Here is a 25,450-nt window from a genome sequence, read left to right as displayed (position 1 = left end):
CATGCTCCCTATTAATCCAACAGATAACAATAATCATAGTTCATTACAGGCATATAAGCATATAAGCACATATACACATTACCAAACCCTGAATCGAGCTTGTCTCTAGCAGTGAATGTACATGCCCAGCCAGTCTTCAGGAACCCTTAAACCTAGGACGCTCTGATACCAAGTGGTAACGCCCTGGATAGCCAAGACTGCTACACTGTTTACTTATAATGGTGAAAGATTTATTAATCAAGTCATTAATTTAAAAACGTGTCACTAAACATGTACGAGCTAGGGTTAAAAAGGTTTTGGTCTCAAAAGTTTCATTTTATATAATTAAGTAGTTATATACACGGGATCCCAAAAGAAACAGAGTTTAAAAGTTGGATTACAGACTCTCAAAATAATACAAACAACGGTCAGCCATACTAAGGCAAAATGGACAATTTCTGGGTCTCGCGTCCCTGCCTAAACCTCAACCGTGGCGGCTGAGCAACTGGCCATGTACATTCCGCTCGCCGAGCTCTCCAAATCAAGGCTGATCAAGTTTGCCCTTGCCTTTACCTGTACCACATAGCACCCGTGAGCCAAGGCCCAATAAGAAAACATGATGTGCAACACAAACAATAACAACAAATAGTAAATTTACTAAGCATGAACTCTCATCAAATAATCCACTTTAACCATTCAACACTTATTTTCAGAATCAAGGATGCAATCAATCACTTATAACATTCATATCACATAATTATCAGGGCCGAAAACTTAGGCCACACCCTATGTTTACCCCCCTTGACTCCGGCCCGCTTAAACCGAGCTCAGTGCATATTAAGCTGTCCTCAGCTACCAGTAACCATGTCGCGCGCTATGCGCTAGTGTAACCCTTGGCACCCTTAGGTCGTTGGTTCACTAATTAGCTTGCATGGCATAATACTAACTTTTCAAGCATACACAATAGGGAACCCCTTAGTCCCATTACAGATATTCAACCAGGTGTAGTTTTCTTACCTTTAATCTTTGCAGTTACTGATTATCAGCAACGCTCCTCAAGCACGACCCGTTCCCGAGCCTTAGCTTTTATCACATAGCAACAACCAAGGTGAAGGATACCATCAATAAACTTAAATGAGCTTCTAGACAAATTTCTAATCTCCTGAACATTGAACTTCACCAAACATGGTAAAAGATTCAATCCCGAGCACCCTAGGTTAAATTCCCAAGCCTAGAATCTCAAAATCCCAAAATCCCTTAAGGGTCACGGCATTATCCATCCATGCAATGGCATGGCCCCAACCAGAGGCCTCCTAAAGCAAAAAAATAGGTAAGGGCTGCGGCCATACTTAGCCCATGCCATGGCCCACCCTCCTTCCTCAGCAGCCATCAGCTTCGAAGGGCCACGGCTCACCAAGAACAATGCCGTGGTCCGACCCCTTCGAACCCAAAAAAACCTCCATTTTTAACTCTCAAACCTCATGCAAACTCACTCAAATCCACCCCCAAATCCATAACTCAATTATCCAAAAACTTCCCACAAGATTCCAACAACACAACCCAGTTGAAACCTAGGCTAGAAACCCATCAAAAACCCATTTCAATTACTGAAACTTTCTAACTTAAAAACACAAAACCCAGCTATGAAAACACTATAACTCAGCCATTAAACCTTAGCTGCAGAACCACTTCCCTAAGGAGAATCCAAGTCAATTCCCAAGCTTTTCCACCTTAATTCTGCCCTTAACATCATAATCACAATCACCTCATTACTCAGCCAAAAGTTCAAAGTTTCTAACTTCAAAACACAGTTTAATTCTTACCTTTTGCCTTGATTAAATGTTCCCTAGATAATCCTTGAGTTAGCCTCTAATTTCCCCTCTGAATTCTTCTGAAATCCCAGCTCAAATTCCAGTAATTTCTCCAAAATACTCAGTGTTTTTCCTTGAGAGAGGAGAGAGAGGAAAGGGCTGAGAAAAGAGTCGGTCTAATTTTCTATTCTACTGTTTTCAATTTTTTTAGCCTAACCTTATCCCGTTAAGTCAATCCCGAGGCTCGGGGTGCCCTAAACATCCCCAAGGGCAAAACAGTAAAATTCCCCAATATTCCCGCCTAGACTTCCCAACCTCAAATATATCTCCATATATTTATTTTCATAACCCGATAGTCCAAATAACTACCCGATACCTTAAATACCCCTGACTTAACCAGAGTCAACTATTAAGCCCCGATGTGACTTTCCCGCTATCTAGCTTCCTAGGATCGCCTCAATTCGCCTGCTGCAGATTTACCCACATAATAATGTGGTTCTCACAAGTATAACATTTAATCACATTTATATTCATATAATCATGCAAGCATGCTTATCATGTAATCATGCATTAAATCAATAAATTCACACATAAGCCAATTATGCCCTCCTGGCACACTAATCAAGGCCCTTAAGCCATATTAGTGATTTTGGGTCGTTACACTGGTGGTGCTGGAGGAACAATAGAGGGTGGTATTGCTGGAGAAGATACTCTTTCTTCCTTTCCATGAAACGACTGCACTTCTAATGCTACTTTGTCCTTTGACGGCTGAGGATCTCTCCTAGATGCTCTCAACTAGGTTCTGTCAAGATGAACCTCTATGTCTTTGAGGCATTTTAGAGGCCTTGGCATGATTCTTTGATGGAATTGATAGAAGAATAACTATTTGGCACTTGTTCTTCCCACAAATGGCGCCAAACTATTGACAATGAGAACTGGTCAAAGAAGTTAGGTAAGAAACTGTAAAGACAAGTATCAATTCTATGAACTTAGAAGAACCTAGATAAAGCTCAGAGTAAAATGTTATAGAGTAACAGTGGAGAGAAAATGTCTATATTTCTCTGGAATCAATTGTTACAATGATTTTCCAACCCCCTTTACTTGGGGGATGAGGGTCTATATATAGGGTAGCTCCAATGGCTCCTGATACATGGTGGTTCCTAGGGGACAAGTTAGTATTCTGGCATGTTGTAAGTAGTAGTAGTGTAGAAGGTAGTGGCATTGGAGGTGTAGTGGTTAGTTCTTTAATGTGTCAGAGGCATGGAGGTATCGTTAACACCTCTTATACCAATCCGTGCTACCACTGCTTGTCTGAAGCAGGTGTCAGGGTCCTGTTTCTGAGCTCTCCTAGTTTGTACGTAGCTTACATGGAAACGTACCTCGTACTTGATGGTTGCCTCTCACCGTTAGATGGTATGCTTTATTCCATGTTTCTTTTATATCTCATTAAGTGTTGGTGACATTGTGAATTCCTCTCTATTGGTGAGTATACCTTCTATATGTTGAGTCTTGTTGTATTTATCACATGCCACTCAGGGCGAGCCTTGGTAGCAAATTCTCAAGATAAGATTTTCCTATCTAGTTGTTATGTGGCACCTTCAATAAGAGGTCCTTGTACAAAGGTGTTGAAAGGTAGGCTTGTGTTAAGCCATGAAGGCATTTGGGAGAAACAAGCTAAGAGATGTGGCCTCACATAGTGAGGGGAGCCTTCCATAGTGAGGTGGTCTCCCTGAAGGACCCCTAGGATACGGCTTCCATCCTCTTCTCACCTTGGTGAAGCAAGCTGAGACATGCCCTCGAAGCATACTGAGATGGGCCCTTGTGAGGCAGGCCGTGAAACGGGGAGGGAAGCCCTTGCATAGCGAGGGGCACCTCGCATTGCAAGATGGACTCGCTGAGGGACCTCAAGACATGGTTGTCTCTCCTCTTTTACCCCTTGTGCGGTTGGCTTATGAGATGGTATATTTCAAGGTAGATTTCAAACCCTTCAATGTGAGACCTGTCATGAGGTATTTATTTCCATGTTCATAGCCTCAACAACTCTACCACCAATGGAATCTACCCTGACCCAAGTACCACCCCAGCGAACTCCAACGCTTGCTGCCTTGAGCCACCCTGTCGCTCCACCTAGTGGAGCCGTCCCAGCTACTGCCCTTTGCCACCTGCCACAATGGTAGCATCAAGTGGTTGCCCTATGTTACTCCTAAAAAACCTAACCCTAATTATCTTTTAAGTAATTAATTAATTTTGAGTTAATTGTTTTGTTTTGTGTTTTGGAAAGTTGAAATATCTATTTAATTAATTGAGATTTTATTCCAAGTTTAAATATTCATTTAAATTTATTTTTACTATTTAAATTTAAATAAAAGATAATGATAATACATTGAGTTTTAATTAAAAACATTTTTTTATTAAAAAATATTTTATTCAAGAAAATCATATTTTTAAATAATTGGACAAGGGTTCCGCCTAAAGCCTTAAATTATGAAGACATGCCTCGAGTGTAAAAGAAACATCTTTTGAAAGTATGTATTATCAAAGCTCAATTTGTAACTTTTCTTATCTCTATTTTTCAAAGGTTGTAAATTTAGAAATAAGAAATATTTACTCGGTTCATCATATATTATTTATTTATATATTTATTGTATTTATTTAAATAATTATTATTGATGTGATTAATAACATGATCATGCATTAGTCAATTACATGTCTACATGGAAAGCCCACACAATTTTTATTAATCATGCATCTCATATGTAGAAATATTTTTGTCTAGAATTGTCCTTACTCTTTATATGCGTTGTTTTGGGAAATCATTTGCATGTAAACTACTAAGTCTTAAATAGTTATACTTGATAATGACACCATACTAAGGCAAGCATTTAGTTAGGCCAATTAAAATTGTTTTATTAAAGTTATATGAATGTAATGATTAATTAATTATTTTAAGTTCATCTAAATAAGATGTCGACTCTTAAAAATATTAAAGAACTTAGGCACATTTAATTGGATCAATCATTAATTATTTTACATTCATAGGGTTATATGAAGTAGTAATTAATTTGGAACTAATTAGTAAATTAAATAAACACATTATTTTAAAATAGATAGAGCGAGAAGGTTGCCATCTCAATGTGACATATGGTCTTCATTATTAGTACAACGTCGTGAGGTATGGTAAGTTGCTCCAGGCGGCTTTGTTTCTGTCCCCCTAATGAAGGTTTCAAACTGTATCAGTATCAAGATTGAACTTCTTCATATATAGATAGGACTAAATGATATCATTAGATATGACAAACCCTAAGGTGGCATTTTCTATGTTAAGTCATGAAATCCAAAATAATGGGTTACACTCATAAAGATACAATTAAGATTTTGTAATGAGTATTTGTGTCTTGACCAAATTAAAAGTACCTTATTTCATAATGAGAAAATATAAAATGTTTTAAGTTTTAAACTGATCAGGCTAAGAATGTCTTATGAACATCCTGATATTACTATGATTGAACCTAAGGCAACATATTTATTATTGGGTAATTTTATTATGGAATAATAAATGCTAAGTTTTTGTGTTTTATTTGTTGCATTCATGCATCATATTTACTTTCCAAACATTATGATATTTATTTCAATTATATTGAATTGCATATGTTTTATTTTAGTAATTATAATGTCGAACATGGGAAATCCTATTACTGCTTTACCATCACTTAAAAAACTTAATGGGGATAATTTTTTAAAATGGAAATCAAATCTCAATATGATACTCATATGCTCGAACCAAAAAATTGTCATTATTGAGGATTGTCCTAAAGAGCCCATGACAATTCCTAAAAAAAATATTTGAGACAAATATGACGTTTGGATCAAATCCAACAATAAAACCAAGTGTTCCATGATGATGTTCTTAGAGAAAAAATACGAATGCATGGACACTGCCTATGACACTATGGAATCTCTTCAAGCAATGTTTGTGCGACATTTTTTATCAAAGTCGACATGACTATTTAGATGAAGAATGGTATTTTCTGTGCGTGAGTATATTTTGAACATGATCAACATAATGCATGAGGAAGAAATACATAGGGTTGTTATTGATGAGAGAACTCAAGTTAGGATTATACTTGGATCTTTCACACCTTTTTATGCGTTCACGTCCAACTATGTTGTGATAAGTTGTAATTCAGCATGATTCAACATGACCCAATAGTTAAATGAGCTACAGACTTTTGATTCACTCAACAAGAGTAAGACCAAATATGGTGGCAAGGAAAACAACAAGGATAAGAAATAAAATAAAGCCAAGAAGCCATCCAAAGTTAAAGAAAACAAGAAAGACAACAATTCGAAGAAGAAAGAATCCAAGTGGAAATGCTTTCATTGAAGTTGATGGTCATTGGAAGAGAAACTATAACAAGTATCTCAATGAGCTAAAAAAGAAAGGAAAATTAGATTGACTTATACTTTAGCTTATTTAGGGGAGGATAATATGCCATCCTGGATCAATTACTCAAGGGCTTTCAACCATGTTTGTTCTTCTTTGTAGATACGCATTTGTTAAGGGAGATTTTTGATGACGAGGTAACTATGAGTGTTGGAAGTGGGACACTCCTTTCTGGCAAAGCATAGGGACAATTCGTTTACTTTTTGGAAATAAATATATTGTTTTGAAAAATGTTTATTTTATTCTTGGATTTTCTAGAAATTTAATTTCTATATCTTTGTTGTAGGAACTAGGGGTGTTCATCAAACTGCTCACATCGCACCACAATTTGCGATTTAGAACATTTCGCGATGCGGTTACGGTTTGTATTTTTGCCAAACTGCATGGCGCGGTGCAGTTTGCATTTTTCAATTTTACAAATGTGGTTCAAACTACACTACACTGCATTGTTATATATATTAAATTTTCTTATATATATATTTTTTTCAATTTTACTACATTTAAACTTAAATACTTATATATTATATAATATAATACACATAATATCTAGAAATTTTTCTTCAACATAAATATATTCCTCCTTAATCAAAACATTTACTATATCAATTTTTTCTTTGTTATTAGTTTGTTGTATTTTATTGTTTTGCTAAAAGTTTATTAGTTTGTTGTATATTTATTGTTTTATTAAACATTCTTTATTTATGAGCTTTATTATTAATTATAATATTTAATTATTAAATTATTTGGAAATAGGTAGAAACTGCCCACACTACACCGCATTTTTGCAGTGCGGTTTAAGGTTTGGAAAATTGATCAAACCACATATGCGCGCGCGGTCGAAAAAATTGGCAAAAAAGTGCAACGCCTGCACCGTGAACACCCCTAGCAGGAACAAACTTATGATGTTTCTTTTAATAATAATATGATTGCTCTTTCAAGCAATGGCTTTGATATTTTTCATACAACTGTTCCCAACAGACTGTACATGCTAAAACCAATTGAACGAATTCTAAATAAATATGAGTTATTTGATGTAGTGAATCCAAAATGTAACAATCGACAAAAGGTTTCTAAAGAAAATAGTATGTATCTTTGGCAATTTAGGTGTAATATCTACTTTCCTTATAGAGGGGTATTTTAATAATTTATTTTGTGAATTACTTGGTTTGTGATATGTATGCTTTGCATGATATAGAAATTGTGAATGATTTGAAAAAATGCCTATGTTATTCAAAAATTTATGTAATGGAAATCACATAGTTGTTCCTTCAGGTATAAGGGGCTTAAATGCCATGAATAATAGAAATTAGACATTCAAATAGAATTATGAGTTTTATGGTAGAAACTATAATTTCCAATTATTAAGAGTAGTAGTTTAGGAGCAAATTACCATAAAGGGTTTAGTGAATTAATAAAAAAGCTTAGATCAAGGGTAAGATGGTAATTTGGCGATAATGAGTCACTATAAATATAATGAGCGAGGCAGTTTAGGGTTAAGCCCGTAAGTGATGTGATCAAATTCATAAACACCTATTCTTGAGGCTTGTAAATATTAAGAAGGAGATATATTCTCTAATCCTAGAAGTGATAGATTCTGAAAGAAAAAGAAGAAATTGAGGTTTGGTTGCTAAACTCATTGTTAGGTAAAGCTGTAAAACCCTTCTCTTCAAAGTTTCATAGTAGATCTTGGGTTTTTGATACATGTTAGGGTTATATATCATGATTAAAACTCAATTTCTTTGTAATCTCATTTTATTATCAATAAAAGAATATAAAATATTTTTGACTTGGCCAATCGCTTTGCCTACATGTTTTATTTTCATAATTATTTGTTTAATATAAACTTCTATTAAATCCCAAGCATATAGCTAATTATATTTATAATGACATTATCACAATGGAATATAGATATGATTATATGTTAAAAAATAAGTTAGTCTTATGGTTAGTGATTGCACAAGATTTACACTGACTTGCCAATCTACGAGACGATCTACTTACACATTATAGTGTTATGTTCTTTCTAGAACATTAGCAAAATAGATAAGATCGGATGTATTTGTTACATCGGACTGGACCGATATTGACAATAGATAAGATAAGTAAACATACCGTTATTGTTGACGCGGTTCTTCGCCAACAGGTAATTAAGAAAATAAGAGGAAGGGATTAGTGCTTAACGATGAACCGAAATAGATGAATGATCTTTGTAACTGGACTGGTGATACAATTATGTTTTTTAGGTGGTTCGAAGGTTAAAATCCTTCTACTCCACCAGCCAATATTATTGCTATATGCTTGGTATTCTTTTACAGGGTATTTCCTTACACAATAGAATCCAACCCTTTGCAACTCCCAGGGTCTCCATATTTATAGGAGAGGGCACATGGGAGTTGGTAAGAAGGTCATCCCGTGACCTTCTTACCTATCATGTCACTTCTGTGTCATTACCAGATTCCTCTCCTCCACCTTGGATGGCCATTGCTAGCTGTCCGGGTTTCGATTTTCCCTTCATGGAAATGCTGTAGCATTCCCTAGCGGCAAGCTGGTCGCCACGGACCGTGCATATTCCCATGGAAGAAGGGAATTTCAGTGCGAGGTGGCGAACGGAGGTGATGGCCTCAAAAGCTATGAGTGTGGGTCGACCCAAAATAGCATTGTATGCAGCGGAGCAGTCGATGACCACAAACTCGAGGAGTTTGGAGACTGTCCAAGGTCCTTCTCCTAGGGTGATCACCAGCTCAATCATCCCTATGGCCGCTGATCCTTCTCCTGAAAAACCTTACAGCATTATGGAGGTCGCCTTCAGCTCGACGACAGTTAAACCCATCTTCTCCAGCGTGGACCAGAATAGAAGGTTTACCGAGCTCCCATTATCGATCAACACCCTCCTAACCCTCCGATTATCGAGCTGCACTGCTACGACCAGAGGATCGTTATGAGGGAATTGGACATGGCCAGCGTCTTCTTCTGTAAAAATGATTGGTTGCTTCTCCAATCATTGTTGTTTTGGCAGACGCTGCTTTGGGATGAACTCTACCCCGTTATGCGCCTTGAGTTCGTTTATGTACCTCTTTTGGGCACCTCTGCTCGTGCCAGCTAAATGCGGACCTCCCGAGATTGTGGATATCTCCCCTCCTACCACTGCAGGGGGGACGTCTTGATCTATCTGAGATCCGAGCTGGCTGATCGGGGCTTCCGGAGCAGGTCGGCTTGCTGGAACCCTATTCCGCGCATACTGATCCAAGGGGCCGGCTCTGATGAGAGTTTCGATCTCATCTTTCAAATGCCTACAATCATTGGTATTGTGGCCAATGTCGTTGTGGAAACGACAAAACTTGGAGGTGTCTCTCTTCCCCTTCTGGTGCTTTAACGGCTCCGGCTTCTTCCAGGGGAGGCGAGCAGAATTTGCCAGGAAGATGTTCTCCCTAGAGTGGGTGAGCTCTGTATAAATCGCGTAGACCGGCTTAAATTTGTCTACGGATTTATTCTTCTTTGGGCCGTGCTTGCTGCCCTCGCCGTTCCCCTTTCTTTTGCCTCCGCCGAATTGGTTATTCTGTGTAACATTCTGGGTCGCAGTCACGACCTCCGTTCCCACTCCAGCGGGCTGTTCAGGGACCTGGCTGGTTCCTGCAGCTGAGGCTTGGGCCTCCTCCAAGTTGATCCATTCCTGGGCCCTATTTAGGAACTCGTTCACTGAGCTAACTCTCTTCATTTGTATTTCTTTCCAGAGTCCCCTCCGACGAGGATTCCAGTCCTCAAGGCCATGAGCTTGGATTTTTCATCTGCGTCTCTGGCCCGAGCAGTGATGTTCGCGAACCTACTCAGGTAAGCCTTCAGAGGCTCATCAGGCTGCTACCTCACGTTAGCCAGAGAGTCGGCCTTGACGCGGGCAGCCTGGGAGGCTCGGAATGCCCTTTTGAAGTTAGTAGAGAAAGTTTTCCATGAGCTGATTGATTGTTTTTTGCTTTGTTTGAACCACTGCCTGGCTGGTCTAGTCAGTGTGGAGGGAAATATCAGACACCTCAGCTCGGGGCCAATGTTGTGGGCCATCATCAGGGTGTTGAACATCCCCAGATGATCCGACGGGTCTCCATCTTCGTTGAATTTCGACAGGTGCGGCATACGGAAACCGGGTGGGTAAGTCGTTGCTGCTATACTGGGGGCGAAGAGTTCATGCTCGTCCCCCGAATCATACTCATCTTTCTCTTTTTCCGACAGGAGCTTCCTCGTCAGCTCCTCCATCTGAGCCAGGTGCTCAAGGGTTTTGTCCTGATTTCCTTGGTTATTCCGGGGCTGCTCGACAACTCCGGATCCATTGTATACGTTTGGTGGGTTATTGCCCCTCCTGTCTTGAGATAGGTTATTTGGGACGTTCCCACCATTACGCACCTCGGACAGGTCTCCCCCTGAGCGAGCGTGGCTGCCACCTCCTACTGGTTCCCCCTTATGAGAGTTTAGGTGGTCTCGCAGGTCGCCCCCCTGGGTGGTTTGAGGACTTTGTACCGAGCTTAAACGTTGACGCAGGTCTCCACCAGAAAGGTCACTCTGGTGACTGCCGGTCCAGTAGCTCCCATTAGAGAAGCTCGGAGTCCGCCTCTGGGGGTGAGGATCCGGGCTCTCTCTCGGCGCCCTGCTACGTCGGGAAGGTCCTGCGGATGGCGGGTTTCTCCTGCTGTTTCCATAGGCTGGAATATCTCGGATGGGCCGAGGAAGAGACGGATATCTTATTGGAGACGGAGGATGCCTGACTGGAGATGCAATCCTGGTTCCATCAGGGCGGATCAAGTTAGGTGGGGGCCTTTTAGCCCTGGCAACCTGCGGGTCCCGCGCCTGGCGATCTGGACAAGGCGCAGGACGGCTGGTGGGGACAGGCTGGTGCTGTGAGCCCTCCCTGGATCTCTTTCTGGAATTCCCTCGAGCCCTCCTGGGCGCGCTCGAGGCTGGCTGTGAACTGGGAGTTGAAGTTCGGACTGAGCGGCTATGCTGTTGCTCGGCTCTGGACATTCCTTCAAAGTTTTCCTCTCGACGGTGCGATGAGGGAACAGAGTTGGACCTGTCCAAGCGGCTAGGCCTGGACCGATTACCCCGGCGGGACTTATGAGTCTCGCCTTGCCACTTTCCGACGTTAGCGTCGGTTGTAAGAGGGGGTAGTCGGGCCAACACCTCCTTAATCTGCTGACTAGCTTTCGCTAGTTGGCTCCTCAGCTGAGCGTTTTCCATTTCTACCGCAGTGTAAAAATCTGGGTTTGGATTAGGTGGCCGGGGCGCCGAACTTCCAGTGTCATCTTGGCCCACCGGCTGTTTGCCCGGCTACTGATGGACCTCAAAAATTTGTTCACCAGAGATGGCGGCATGATGAGCCTCCTGCCCATCATGTTCTTCCGCCTCGTTACCGTGTCTTGATCGAGTGGTCACCATAGTTGGATGTTTGCGATAACACCAATTTAACTAGCTCTCAATGAAAGCACCAAACTGTTGACGCGGTTCTTCGCCAACAGGTAATTAAGAAAATAAGAGGAAGGGATTAGTGCTTAACGATGAACCGAAATAGATGAATGATCTTTGTAACTGGACTAGTGACACAATTATGTTTTTTAGGAGGTTCGAAGGTTAAAATCCTTCTACTCCGCCAGCATATATTATTGCTATATGCTTGGTATTCTTTTACAGGGTATTTCCTTACACAATAGAATCCAACCCTTTGCAACTCCCAGGGTCTCCATATTTATAGGAGAGGGCACCTGGGAGTTGGTAAGAAGGTCATCCCGTGACCTTCTTACCTATCATGTCACTTCTGTGACATTCATGATTAATTCTTAAAACCTGACACATGAAGTGTGGTCTAATCAATAGGTAAGGGGGATAATAGGCCGCACGGCCGAACCCAGTCGTGGGCACCTGAATACGCACGTTCACGCTGCGTGTCCGAGAAGTCAGGGATATATCAGACACGTGATGTGTGATATATGCATGTTTACCTTGCGTGGTTGACTTTATAAAAGGTCACAGCCTCAAACTCTAGCTCGTACCACGAGCTGGATGCTTCCCTCGACCTGTGGCCTTTAGAGTCCAGACTCAGTCCTTAAGTAATCTTGGCGAACCTTTGGATACCCCGAGCTAACGAGGTAGGACCTGAAAACAGCAGCTCCGTGTTGGGGTTTTATGCCCTAATTAAAACCCAAATTCTTTGTAATCTCATTTTATTATCAATAAAAGAATAGAAATCATTTTTTGACTTGGTCAATCACTTTGCTCACATGTTTTATTTTCATGATTATTTGTTTAATATAAACTTCTATTAAATCCCGAGCATATAGTTAATCTTATTTATAGTGACGTAATCATAGTGGAATATAAATATGATTATATGTTCAAAATAAGTTAGTCCTAAGATTAGTCAGTGCACCGGATTTACACTGACTTGCCAATCTATGATATGATCTACTTACACATTACAGTGTTATGTTCTTTCCAGAACATTAGCAAAGTAGATAAGATCAGATGTATTTGTTACATCGGACAGGACCGATATTGACAGTTGATAAGATTAGTAAACATACCGTTATTATCTATTCTAGTCATATCATAAAGTTGACCATAGGTCAATACAATCTCAATTCGGAGTGGTTAATATTCTAACTGATTGTATTATTTGAGTTCTTTGACTTGTTCGTTACCAGCTTACCCTACGGACTAGCCCATACTTACATCTTGGGAACTTGGTAGTATAATTGAGTGGGAGTGTTAATCATAGATATGAACATCTATAGCTTCTGATGAAGAAGTGAAATGATGGTTTCCTTTTAGTTTGGTTCAAGGTGTTAAATGATAGAGATCTCATTTCAGTAATTAAATTAGTTTACTGAAATATCATTTACAAGGAACTAAGTGTTTTAAGGATAAAATACAATGAGGGGTAAAACGGTATTTTAGTCCTATCTCATTGTAGACCATCTATAGAGGATTGAGTGACAATTATGGTTGTAACAATGGATAATTAATAGTGTATCTATATTTGTTATAGAGCGTTCTATGAATTCAAGAGTGCAATTCCAAGTCTGTAGTGGAGTCACGAGGAACTAATAAGTTAGTAAATTTATTTGTTAGATTTATGATAACTTATTGGAGCTTGATTTCATAGGCCCATGGTCCCCATTGTACCTTGGATAAAATCATCTAGATAGTCTCAATTAATTGATTTAATTATCAATTAGAATTATCAAAGTTGACCAGGTCGATTTTGGATAGTTTCACAGAGTTGTGTAATTTTGAGAAGAAAAGAGAAATTATGGCAGATTTATTAATTAAGATAAATTGGTATCTAAATTAATAAATAAATTTAAATCAAGGTTCAAATTATAAATAATTAATTTGATAAAGGATTTAAATAATTATTTAATTAATTAAATCAATAGAAAATAATACAAGCCTTGATTTTAAGTCCAATGGGCTTATAATCAAATGGGAAATTTCACGGGCCTATAGCCCATGATAATTTCGACCTAGGGCTTCAAAATGGCTGTTATTTTATTGATTTTTTAATTAAATTAAATGGCCTAATTGAGTCTATAAAAGGAGTGCTTAGAGAGAAGATTTCAGAGACGACAGATAAGTCATAAGTCAGATTTTCTGATAGTTTTATATTCTCTCTAAACACAAGTCATTTTCTAAGCCACTTTGTTATTTTCTCTTCTTCTCTCTATATCTATCTCATGTGTTGAGAATTACCCACACTAGTCTAGGTGGTTCTAAGGATACATTGGAAGATCGTGAAGAAAATAGAAGATCGGTTCAGTTTCTTGATAATATTCTGCGACAGAAAGGATACAAGAGTTAGAGAAACTGAAGGAAGGACTCTTAATTTCGCTGCGTATACTGTAAGTATTATATTATTTGTTTCTATTTGAATTCAATTTTAGAAACATGTTTTAGGCTATCTTGTATTAATTTGTTTAATATTAGATATACATAAAAATAAATTAAGATCCTGTATAACCTTTTTCCAACACTCCGGTCATGGGGGATCCACGTGGCTGATATGATTTAGGTCGTATCTCAGCTCGCTAATAGCCCGTGGGAAAATTAGGCGTACAGTTATTAACTATTCTAGTCATATCATATAGTTGACAATATGTCAATTCAATCTCAATTCTAAGTGGTTAGTATTCTAACTGATTGTATTATTTGAGTTCTTTGACTTGTTCCTTACCAGCTTACTCTACGGACTAGCCCATACTTACATCTTAGGAACTCGGTAGTATATTTGACTGGGAGTGTTAATCATAGATATAAACATCTATGGCTTCTGATGAGATAAAACGATGGTTTCCTTTTTTCTTGGTTCGAGGTGCTAAATGATAGAGATCTCATTTTAATAATTAATATTAGTTTAATGAAATATCATTTACAAGGAACTAAGTGTTTTAAGGATAAAATACAATGAGGGATAAAGCAGTATTTTAGTCTCATCTAATTGTAGACCATCTAAAGAGAATTGAGTGATAATTATTGTTGTAAGATTGAATAACTAATAACGTATCTATATTGCTTATAGAGCATTCTTTGAATTCAAGAGTGTAATTTGGAGTCTTTAGTGGAGTCAAGAGTTATTAATAAGTTAGTAAATTTTTTTGTTAAATTCATGATAAATTATTGGAGTTTGATTTCATAGGCCCATGGTCCTGACAGTACCTTGGATAAAATCATCTAGATAGTCTCAATTAATTGATTTAATTATCAATTGGAATTATCAAAGTTGACTAGGTCAATTTTTGATAACATCGTAGAGTTATGCAATTTAGAGAAGAAAATAAATTTTAGGGCAGATTTATTAATAAAGACAAATTGGTGTCTAAATTAATAAATAAGTTTAAATCAAGGTTCAAATTATAAATAATTAATTTGATAAAGGATTTAAATAATTATTTAATTATTTAATCAATAGAAAATAATGCGAGCCTTGAATTTAAGTCCAGCGAGCTTATAATTAAATAGGAAATTTCACGGGTTTATAGCCCATGAGAGTTTCGACCTAAGGGTTGTATTTACCTATTATTTTATTAATTTTTTAATTAAATAAGTGACCTAATTGAGCCTATAAAAGGAATGTTAAGTGAGAGTTGAAAAAAAAAGATAACAGAACATCTAGCTTTGATGCTTTAGGGTTTTAGACTCTCTCCACAACTCAAGTCCTTTTCTAAACCTCTATATTCTCTTCATTTTTTTTATCTTTGTGTATCAATCTCATGTGTTGAGAATTGCCCACTCTAGTCTTGGCGATCATAAGGATACTGTGGAAGACTGTGAAGAAATTAAAGATTGGTTCAGTTTCTTGGTGATACCTTGGGAAAGAAAGGATACAAAGGTTATAGAAAGTGAAGGAATGAGGTATTCATTCCGATGCATATAATGTAAGTGTTCATACAATGATCACTGTTTAATTCAATTATAGAAACATGTTCTAGGTTTTGTTATATTAATTTGCTTAATATATGATTTACATGAAAATTAAAAAGATTTTGTATAAGTATTTCCCACAACTTTCCTTAGAGTCTTTGGTCATTTTTATTTTCCTGCATGAACATGGTAAAAATTGAATTATTTTATGTGTTGAGTAATATGATGAATTTCATGTGTTTTTATGAAGCATATTGAATTTTTATATGATTATTAGCAATTTTGGGTTATTTTGTTGTGTTTTCTATGCAATTAATTTTTATAAATGCTTTATTTTGTGTAAAACATTGTAAAAATTATTTAGAAAATATTTTTGGGTCGAAAAATTCCACAAAACAAATTAGATTTGTTTTGGGCTGCAAGGGCCTCCAACATACGCATACGCACGTGTTGCCCTTCCTCGCATGTGCAGCTCTCGGCTGTAGCAGCGCGCATCCGTGCGCGTCCCTTAACAGCGGCTCCCCTAGAGCGCACGCCCCTCGGTAGTGTCTCCCCTTGTGCGCGCGCTTGTACACCAGTAGCCACGGTGGGTACTATTCATCAATTATTATTTTTTTACCCGATCCCCAAAAATATCAAATTTATTTTATCAATTAAATTATTTTTAAAAATAAGATATTGTTGTTGTGTGTTATTATTAAAAAATTAGATCTTTTCTACAATGTTTCAAATTTAAATTTGAAAATAGGTTAACTAATTAATTTTAAATCTTTTAATATATTAAAATATTAGAATTAAGTGATCGGATTTTAAGATATTTTTTTTAAATACTTGTTACTTATGATATCATTTATTTGAAAATATTAATATCTGATTATCTTATGGATTTTAATATTTAAATTGTTTGAAATTTGAAAATTTGTTGACTAGATGTTGTTTTATGGATATTTGAATTTGTTTAACTCTTTAAGATATTTTAGGCTTGATATAACTATTAATATATTTTTTAAATAAATCGTTAAGATATTTGTTGATAGTTGTAACAACACAAGATATTTTTTTTGAAAAACAGTTAATGATTTTTTTTTTGAAATTTAAAATTAATTTAATTTTAAAAATTTCACATTTTGCAAACCAATTAATAGAATATTAATGTTTTTCTTTTGTTAATAAATGGGATTTAAATACGACTGTTGATAAATGAAATTTAAAATTAACTTTTGTTAATTGTTGATAAATTTCATTTAAATTCAGTTATTTATATTTTGCAAAAATATAATTAATTCGAATTTTGGATAAATTCTAGAAAATTAATTATAGGATTTTTGCAAATGAAATAAATTGTTGTATTTTCGCATAAATTCATAGACTTGCTCATATAGTAAAATGATTAGGACCATCCAATTATAACATGCCTATTTACACTATATGTGATATTTTTGCAATTGGGCTTAGATGCATATAGTAGGTCATATGTTTGCATAATATATGATATTTTGCTAAATAAAACATTCATAAAAGATAGTGTTGTCCATGTTTTCACCAAAGGACACGTGGCAATTCAAAACTAGTGCAGGTAGGGCACGTGCCAAACACGCGTGCTCTTCAAGTGAGGCCACGCCCTGACGGTCATTCTTCGGAGGGTAGATGTTGCCACTAAAGGTCACGTCCCTCGGATATAGGGCATGGGCGTCTCTCTCTGAGGCCATGCCCCGAGGAGTAGTTAGTAGTCCTCGAACTCTTTATTAGCAGTTGCCTTTCAGGCCAAGGATCTTGTCCTCGGGACCTAGAAGGCTAGGCAGGTGTAAACCAATGCAGGTTTGCAGCTTTAGAGGATTGTCTGACAACCTTTTTGGTGATCCGTCCACAGTGTTGTCAATTGTACAACTCAACAATTTGCACTCCCACTACGCTGCCTGACAAGGAAATACGTACGACATGTCCTGATAGTGTTAGGGCCATGTTCCCCATAAAGTAGGTAACTTTATGCAGTGGGCCCCGCATATATCGCTTGGGTCGTGGTGTCCAGTTAATGCAGCCCAATCCATTAAAGTGGTATTAATAGCCCAATAACGACGAGAATATGTATTAATTACAGGTAATTAGCATTAATGACCCTGCCTCTATAAATAGGGTTGCGAGTCTCATTGTAAAAGGTTAAGATATTTTAGAGAAAGATATCCTTGTACTCAGAGCAATATAAACGCTGCCTGAGAAAACTCCACTAGAGCTTACCCTAACAAACTTCCAATCTCTTTAATACTAGAGACTCGTTGACTAGGGCTCTTTGATAACCTGAACCACGTAAAAATTGTTGTGTTCTTGTTGTTATTTCTTTAATCTCTCATCTTTAGGTTGATAGGGAAAAAGGCAGTCAACATTTTGGTGCTTTCAAAGAGTGCTTGAAGAAAGTATTCAGAACATCTACAGCCATGGTAACCACTTGAAGAAATTTCACAGATGACGTATTCCCCGTACCGGAGTTGAAGGAGGGGAAACCAGTCGATAGCCACCTCAGGACATGCCTAAGATGGTAGAGGATTATGACGTAGAAGTCGAGTATGATGATGAAGACGACGGTGGCGATCAGGAGTATTATGAAGAAGAATACCCTTATCCCATGGACACAGAGGAGACACTGGAAGTGGTGGTGCTCCGTGAACAGGGGGCCACCCAACTACAAAAGAATGACGCCCAAGAGAGTAACATTGCTGCCCTACAGGAGATTGTACTTTCCATGAAGGCCACTCTTTTAGCACAAGGGCTACGAGTGGACCCCAATGCTAATGTGCTAGCTCGGCACCCATCGGGCATGCCACATGCGCACCCTGTTGGAGTTCCACCTATCACTACAGCCGCAGTGCCCCCTAAGCACCCGACTGAAGAGGCACAAAATCCGCTAGTTTGAGTGCCCACCAAGCATCCAGCTGGAGTTGGAACCCCAATGCCGCCACAGGATCGTGGCAAAGGAAAATTTGACAATAATCCTGCTCTAAAGCAGAAAAAGGCCCATTGGGAACCCGAGGACAATCAGATTCCTAAGCAAGCTGGAAAAGGTAATGACCTAGGAGCCCAAGAACATCGCCAAGCTGTCCCCGGCCATGGAGCTCGGAGTGTTCCACCCCGACGCGCCAATACAGACCACATGAGGCTTGGAGGTGTGTCCCCTTGGCACCTTGCCAACCCCTTAGGAACAACGATCCAGGGTTCTACCCGAGAAAAGTCTCCATGACCCGAGAGCAAGGCATCATTATCTCGGTTAATGATGAGAATATCAAGTCCGACAGAGCTCGTCATAAGTTAGCCCTGATGCATGCCCCTTTATTCATACCCCGTAGTGGGTCATTTAGAGTGTTTGTGCCTAGAGGTTTTGAGCCTATTCCTTTGTGTTTTGTAGCAATCCTCCCATTTATACGTGAACCCTTTTTGCTTTCGGGACGAGGTCTAATGGAAAATGGAGGTTCGTTCGACATTCCTCCGGGGGTCGAGATCGTTAACTTGTCTTCAGACTCTGAGCCCCCTGAGGAAAATACTTACCGTGACCATGACACCTTAAGGCAGGCCCGTATTCGTCATCTCGAGCACATGGCTGAACTTAGGCGTAAAATTTGGGTGGTAGAGAGCGAAATTGACTCGGTGTTGAGGGGAGACACAGTACCTTTCCCCTTTGACCTTAGTGACTATGTAGCGAACCTTAGGGTGACTCTTTTAGATTTGCACATGGAGTTGGAGTTTATGGAGGGACATCTCCCGCCTAAGACTTCTAGCCCATTCTTTCCTGATGACTGTCATGGGGTCGCCTCGTTTTCTCTTCAGCCCTTATTTTTGATCTTCCCTAGTTTAGCGCTTCCGCAGCCGGTGCCTCGGTGGAAGACTCTTGCTAGGAAGAAAAAATGGAGGGTAAAGTGTTCTGTCTCCTCCTCACCTTTTTCTTCTGGTTTTGTAGATATGCCGAACAAAGGACGATGACAAGTGTCTGCTGATGACTAGGATGATGCCCCCTATTAGCATCCACCCTAGTGTCCCACGTGTCTGAAAATAAATTGATGGATATAGTAGAGCACTACTGTGTTCCTCAGGAGTACTCATTATACATCCCTTCGGACAAGTGTCGGGCTGACTGCCCTAATATGGGCTACATGGCCCTTAGCGAGCATATCCTGAAGGCAGGTGGTACAATCCCATTACACCTGTTCTTCATCGAGGTTCTCAACTATTTTGACCTCGCTCCAATTCAGCTGGCACCCAACAGTTGGCTGACCTTGAGTTGCCTCTTCATCGTGTTTATGGAACTTGTCTGTCGTGCTCCTACGGCCCAAGAGGTGCATTTCCTGTACAATCTCATTCCCTCTCCCAAATCCAAGGGCTTTTATTTCCTGCAAAAAGCCAATACTACAGTCCCCTTGATAGATGGCGTAGTGTCCAACCTGGGGTCCTGGAAGTAGGACTTTTTCTTTGTGCAGGGCCCCCTTTCTGTTCATGAGCACTTTCATTCTACTCCCAGTAAGCACTTCGTGTCGACAATGGTGTGAATTGTGCAAAGCAGTTCGCCATACCTGTAGTTGTTTGATCGAAGGCAGACGCTATGAACACATTCCTCAATGCTGACACCGCCGTGAGAAGGCTACATACCTCTTCTCTGTGGAAAAACTCAACCTTCACAAGATGTCTCCGGTTTTAGATCCCAGGTTGTTGTGGACTCTTCCCAGGTCAAAGAAGACGAAGGATGCCTCGGCTGAGCCTCGCCCGGGTGAAGGTGAGGCCGAGTGTGTGCCGAAGGGAGTCTCCCTTAGACATGGGCAACCTAACCAGCCATCTTCGTCCCCTGGGGAATGCCCTCCCTTTGTCCTATTCGACCCTGACATGGCTTCCCAATCCCAGGATCAACAGGCCATGCCTGGGCTTTTTTTTTTCCCCGATCCTACGGACTTTGACGCTTTTCCTCAGGCTCCCCTCGACCCCAGTCTATCAGGGGCTTACTTTCCCGATCTTCCTGCACCCCCTCCTGATCTACCCAGGGCTCATTTTTCTGTTCTTCTTACGCCCCCTCCTTTTTTGGCGAGCGGGTCTTCTGTCCTTACCCAACCAGGTACCCTTGGCTTGGAAGGGGCGCCCTGGGTGGGCTGTATGGCGGCCTCTTACGGGCGGCGGTATGTCCAGATCGCCTCAGGCCTCCCCGAAGTTTATTGGAGTGGTCTTGGGAGTTTCACTATGTCGGATCTTGGGGAGACTCTTACATGCTCTACTGCCTGGGTGAGTTTAGGCATCTTATGTCGGCCTTATATCTTTTTATTCCCCTTTTTTTTTGTTACCTTTCACTGTTGTTGTTATTTTTCTTCTGCAGGCCTATACCGTGGCTCAACGGTTTGCCGACTCGGCTCACAACCTTTCCATGTCGAATGCCGAGAGGGACTATCTTGCGGTTCGGATCCAGGAGCTTGAGCGGGGAGCTTGTTGAAAGCAGGTCTAGGCTAGAAAAGGCTTTGGCAAAATTTTTTGCCTCATTGAAAAAGAAGAAGAGGGCGATTGCCAAGGCCACGATGTTGAGGGAAAGGGTCACCAGCCTAGAGGCTGAACTCTAGGGTGCCAAGGCTACCGCGGCTGCGTCGCAGGAGAGGGTCGCTTCCATGGAGGGCAAGCTTGAGGGTGCTAAGGCTGCTACAGTTGCGTCGCAGGAGAGGGTCGCTTCCTTAGAGGTGGACAGGGCAGCTATTGAGTATAGGTCCATAGAACGCGCCCTTTACGGTGTATGGAGGCAGGATCCAAACTTCGATTTCTCCTCCTTTGGCGAGCACACCGTTGCTCGGGCGGCTGGGTGGAACGCCCGTAGCAGGAGGCCTTGAGATCGTCACTTCATAATTTTTGCCAATTAGTCCGCTGTGGATGTATGCTCGTTCGAGGCTTATTGTGCTTGTAATAATTTTTTTTTAAATCTTGTCATGTTACCAAAACTCTTTTTTTATATATACATATGCGGTTATTCATCTCTTATTCCTCTGTGTTTGAGGTCTTTTTGAGCCCGTATGATGGGGTTTGGTAGGTTCCCCTCTTTTATTTATCAGGTTAGAGGTCCTTTGGAGCCCATGTGAAAGGGTTCAACGGGTCCTTTTTTGGTGCCTCTTGATTGTTCTTATAAGAATATATTGAGCCCTTGGGTTCTAGCTATCCTTTTATATATTTTTGTGCGCGCTTATTATTTCTTGCGAGAAGTGTCCTTCTCATCATTATTCATAGTACTATTTTGGCAAGGGTCTCTTTTAGGAACCTTTTTGGCAAGACAGCTTGGTGGCCACTCTAGGCTTATTGGCGGGTGCTCTTTCTGGGGCTTCTCCCTTTGAGAGAGTATCTGCCTTTATTTGGAAGTTTGTTGTTTTTTTTTTTAAGACCTTTTGGCCTCCTTGATGTTCATAAGGGTAGCTAATCCTTGTGAACTTCAGGAGATGCCTTGCAAGGTCTCCTCCCTGTTTGTTAGGCTTCACCACGCATTTTTTTTCTTTTTTTTAGAATATGTTTAAAGCCCTGATATAAGGGGTCCTTTTGGGTTCCTCCTGATAGAGGGTCCTTTTTACGATCCTCCTGATACGACGTGTCCTTTTTAGGATCTTCCTGCTTGCTGTATGTTTTGCCTCCTGTCCTACCCCCCCAAGTGTCTGGTGAAATTTATTTCGGTAGGCACTTTGGTTGATTCTCGCATAGAGAAGAAAAATAACATGCGAAGTTGTGAACAGTTTCATTCATAGTAGGCAGATCAAAATGATATATATATATATAAGAAGTTTACATCTACTTGGGATGTTATCTAGGAAACCTCTTTGACTCTTGTCTACTGTTTACCGAGTTTTTCGGAAACGAATAACTAACAGAATAATAAAAAGATAAGGACTGTAGAAATACTGAAATGTAACTAAACAAACAGTGTTTTTACGTGGTTCAGGCGTTAACAAGCCCTAGTCCACGAGTCGATGTTATTATACTTGGAAAAGGTTACAGTAAGATGGCTGGTGCATAAGAACTTCACACACTCACAATGTTTCTCTCGGGTTCTCTTGAAGAAGATGAAGCTAGAGAGATTTTGGTAGAGTTTTTGCTATGTGATCTCTCGGTCCTCCTTCTTGTAAAAGGAAGGGGTCTTTATAGCTAGGGTTTCGGATTAGGGTTTTTCTCTACGTACATGAGTCTTAATTACACCAGCCATAAATAGGGGATACAATTACTGTAGTAGCAAGGCTACAAGACTCTATGTGGGTATATTTACGTGAAAGTATGGGGAACACACAAAGTCAGCCGTCTTTTCCAAGTTGTCAGCGGAACAGTAGGCGAAAAGGTACCCTTAGGCGTGCTGGGATGTGTGCGGCTTTGACCTGACGGGCGTGTCAGGCGGGATCCTGTGTCAGACGGATATCATTCCAAATATGCCTTCTCCCAGACTCGACCGTTCGGTTTTGTTCTGTGCGGGGCACGGAACTGTTTCCGCGGAGACCACTCGAAGAGCCTCTCCTGGAAGGGGCCTCCCCGAGGGGTATCCTTCGGGAATCCGGGAGAGTCGACGAGTTTCCGTGTTGTGCTTGCTTGGAAGAGTAATCCGGATACTAGACAGGAGAGGCGAAGCCTTTCTGTCCATCCGCGAGCTCTGGTCACCCTCCGTGAAAGACATCGATAATTCTGCTTCCCCGAGGCCATCAATCTAAACGCTATCCGGAAATCTGGATAACATTTACCCCCCAAGGTCGCGGAGCTTTGAGAGATCCGGGAGCTTGTACAATCGGTTTCTTAGACTAGGCGAGGGGGCACCTTCTGTGTTCCCGGAAGGGTTCCTTTTTCCCGCCTGAGTATTAGTATGAAAGAGAAAAGGAATTTCTTCTGTTTGAGATCAAGTACTCAAGTGCGGCAAGGATCACGTGTCATTCTGGGAATGGTTCTGCGACCAAGACGTGTGCGTGAGGCGACTGGTTGAGGATGCGTGCGTCAGTCATCTGACTATTTGACGGTTTATAATGGTACTCAGGGCCCGAGGTGGTGTAATGATGGGAAATAAATACTTTATTCCCATCCGAGGAGTCATAAATAGGATCGTCGCTTCCTCTCCAGCCGTTGGATCTGACGCACATGGAATGGGAAGATCGGGACCGTCCACTCGAGGAATTCGAAACGGCTTCTTCCCTGCTATAAAAACGAGGGAAAGGACCTTTCTTCCTCTTTACGCTTTCAGATTCTCCATCTTTAGGATTTTCAGATTTCCAAACCTTCGAACTCTCAGGCTTCCCAGCTTACGTTCCTCCGAACTTGCCATTTCTTTTGGTAAGTATCTGGAAACTTTTCTTTTTGATTTGGCAGTGGGTTTATTCCCCGAAGTTCCTGGTTTGAATCGCCGTTCATCTTTGCAGCTTTTACTTCTCGCGATCGTGCTGTGCAGTGATCCAGTTACTCCTTCAACCTCCACCTACCCGAATATCAGTAAGTATTTCTACTTTGCTCTTTCCTCCCAAACCTTAGGTTGTTGGTAGTTGTTAGAGTAGAGGTTTCTGCCATTATTGCTTATGTGCATGTGTGAATAGGGCTTTGGTAGGCATGTGATTGATTGTGAGTCGATAAGTAGCCTTTTCTGCGTGTTTTGACGATTTGCGTTTGGAAAGTCGTCCCTTGTTTTGCTGTTTTAGGGCATAAGCATGAACGCCTTTAGGGTGTCTTTCTCTGGAAAAACACTTCTTTTGGTGGGCTTAGGCTCGGGGTCTGAGTCTGGTTCCTTGCTGTCCTTCGGGTGGCATGGTGCCAATCCCTCGGCAAGCTCGGTGGGAGCCTCTCCAAGCAGTTTTCGGGGAGGGTCTCCCCGACGCCTTTGATACCACTAGGGTATGACAAGGGTGCTGACTGCTTAGAGTGTTTTCTTCTTTCTTTTCTTTTGTCCAGTGACGAACATCTCGAAGGAACAACTCCTTGCTGCGGGGGAGGCTGAATCTGCCCAAGAGAAGGGCTCTCCTGTCGCTGGTGGAAAGGGGAAAGGAAAGGCGAAAGCGGTCGCGGCTAGCCCACCAACCTCCAATAGTTCCATCTGGGAGATGGACCAAAAACCGAACCTTTTCAGGAATTATGGCATGCTGGAGCTGTATTCCTCTGAGGCAGGCCTGAAGAACATCCCAGGTCTGATGTGGCACCGTCTGTCGGTGCTGGGTGAGTCAGCTAGCCAGAGCCACGAGGGCTTTGGTGCCTGGAGCTGGGCACACATAGTGTGCGGAGCGCACTTGCCCCTAAGGAGTTACTTCGCCAATTTCTGTGTGAAGGCGGGGATTGCCCCCTTCCAGTTAATTCCTCCCAGCTACAAGCTCTTAGCGGGGTGGTTCATCTTTTGCAAGTCCCGGAGACTGGAAGCTCCTACCCCGGAGGAGGTGCTGTACTTTTATGGGTTGAAGTCTCAGCCTATGAGGGGTCACTCAGAAAAGGTGGGGTTTTACAGGCTAGAAAGGCACCCGGATGTGATGTGCCCCACTTGTCATACCGCGAGGGTTCCAGACCTCCGGGAATACTGGTTCCTGACGACTGGCTTCCCGCTGAAGAGGGTGCCAGCCCTATCTTTGGACTTCAAAATCCCTGGTAAGTGTTCCTTCTTTTCCTTTTCAACTTTGTTTCTTTGCGTTTGATTTGCCTTTTGGGAGGATCTCTAACGCTTGTATTTGATTTTTGCAGAAGTCGTTCCACGGACACCTCGCTGCGCGGAGATGATAAGGAGGTCCAAGTTCTACGAAGGGCTTTCTGAGGAAGAGTTGAGAGTGGAGGGACTTGTGACCTCCGAATCGTTGAGGGAGTATGGGTTACTCGCCTC

General features: G+C 40.8%; 1 protein-coding gene across 1 annotated transcript in view; it reads left to right on the top strand.

Annotated features, from left to right (window-relative positions):
- Positions 1–18,577: 18,577 nt before the first annotated feature.
- LOC133825365 (receptor-like protein 54) overlaps positions 18,578–25,450 on the top strand; it is a 44,328-nt gene continuing 37,455 nt past the window's right edge. The window contains exon 1 of the mRNA XM_062258320.1: positions 18,578–18,689. Coding sequence (XP_062114304.1) covers positions 18,578–18,689 — 112 coding nt within the window. The remainder of the gene's footprint in view (positions 18,690–25,450) is intronic.

Source organism: Humulus lupulus, chromosome 3 (genome assembly GCF_963169125.1).
Source record: "Humulus lupulus chromosome 3, drHumLupu1.1, whole genome shotgun sequence".
NCBI classification, from domain to species: domain Eukaryota; kingdom Viridiplantae; phylum Streptophyta; class Magnoliopsida; order Rosales; family Cannabaceae; genus Humulus; species Humulus lupulus.
The sequence above is the reverse complement of the archived record's forward strand: the minus strand, read 5'-3'. Positions and strand labels throughout refer to the sequence as shown.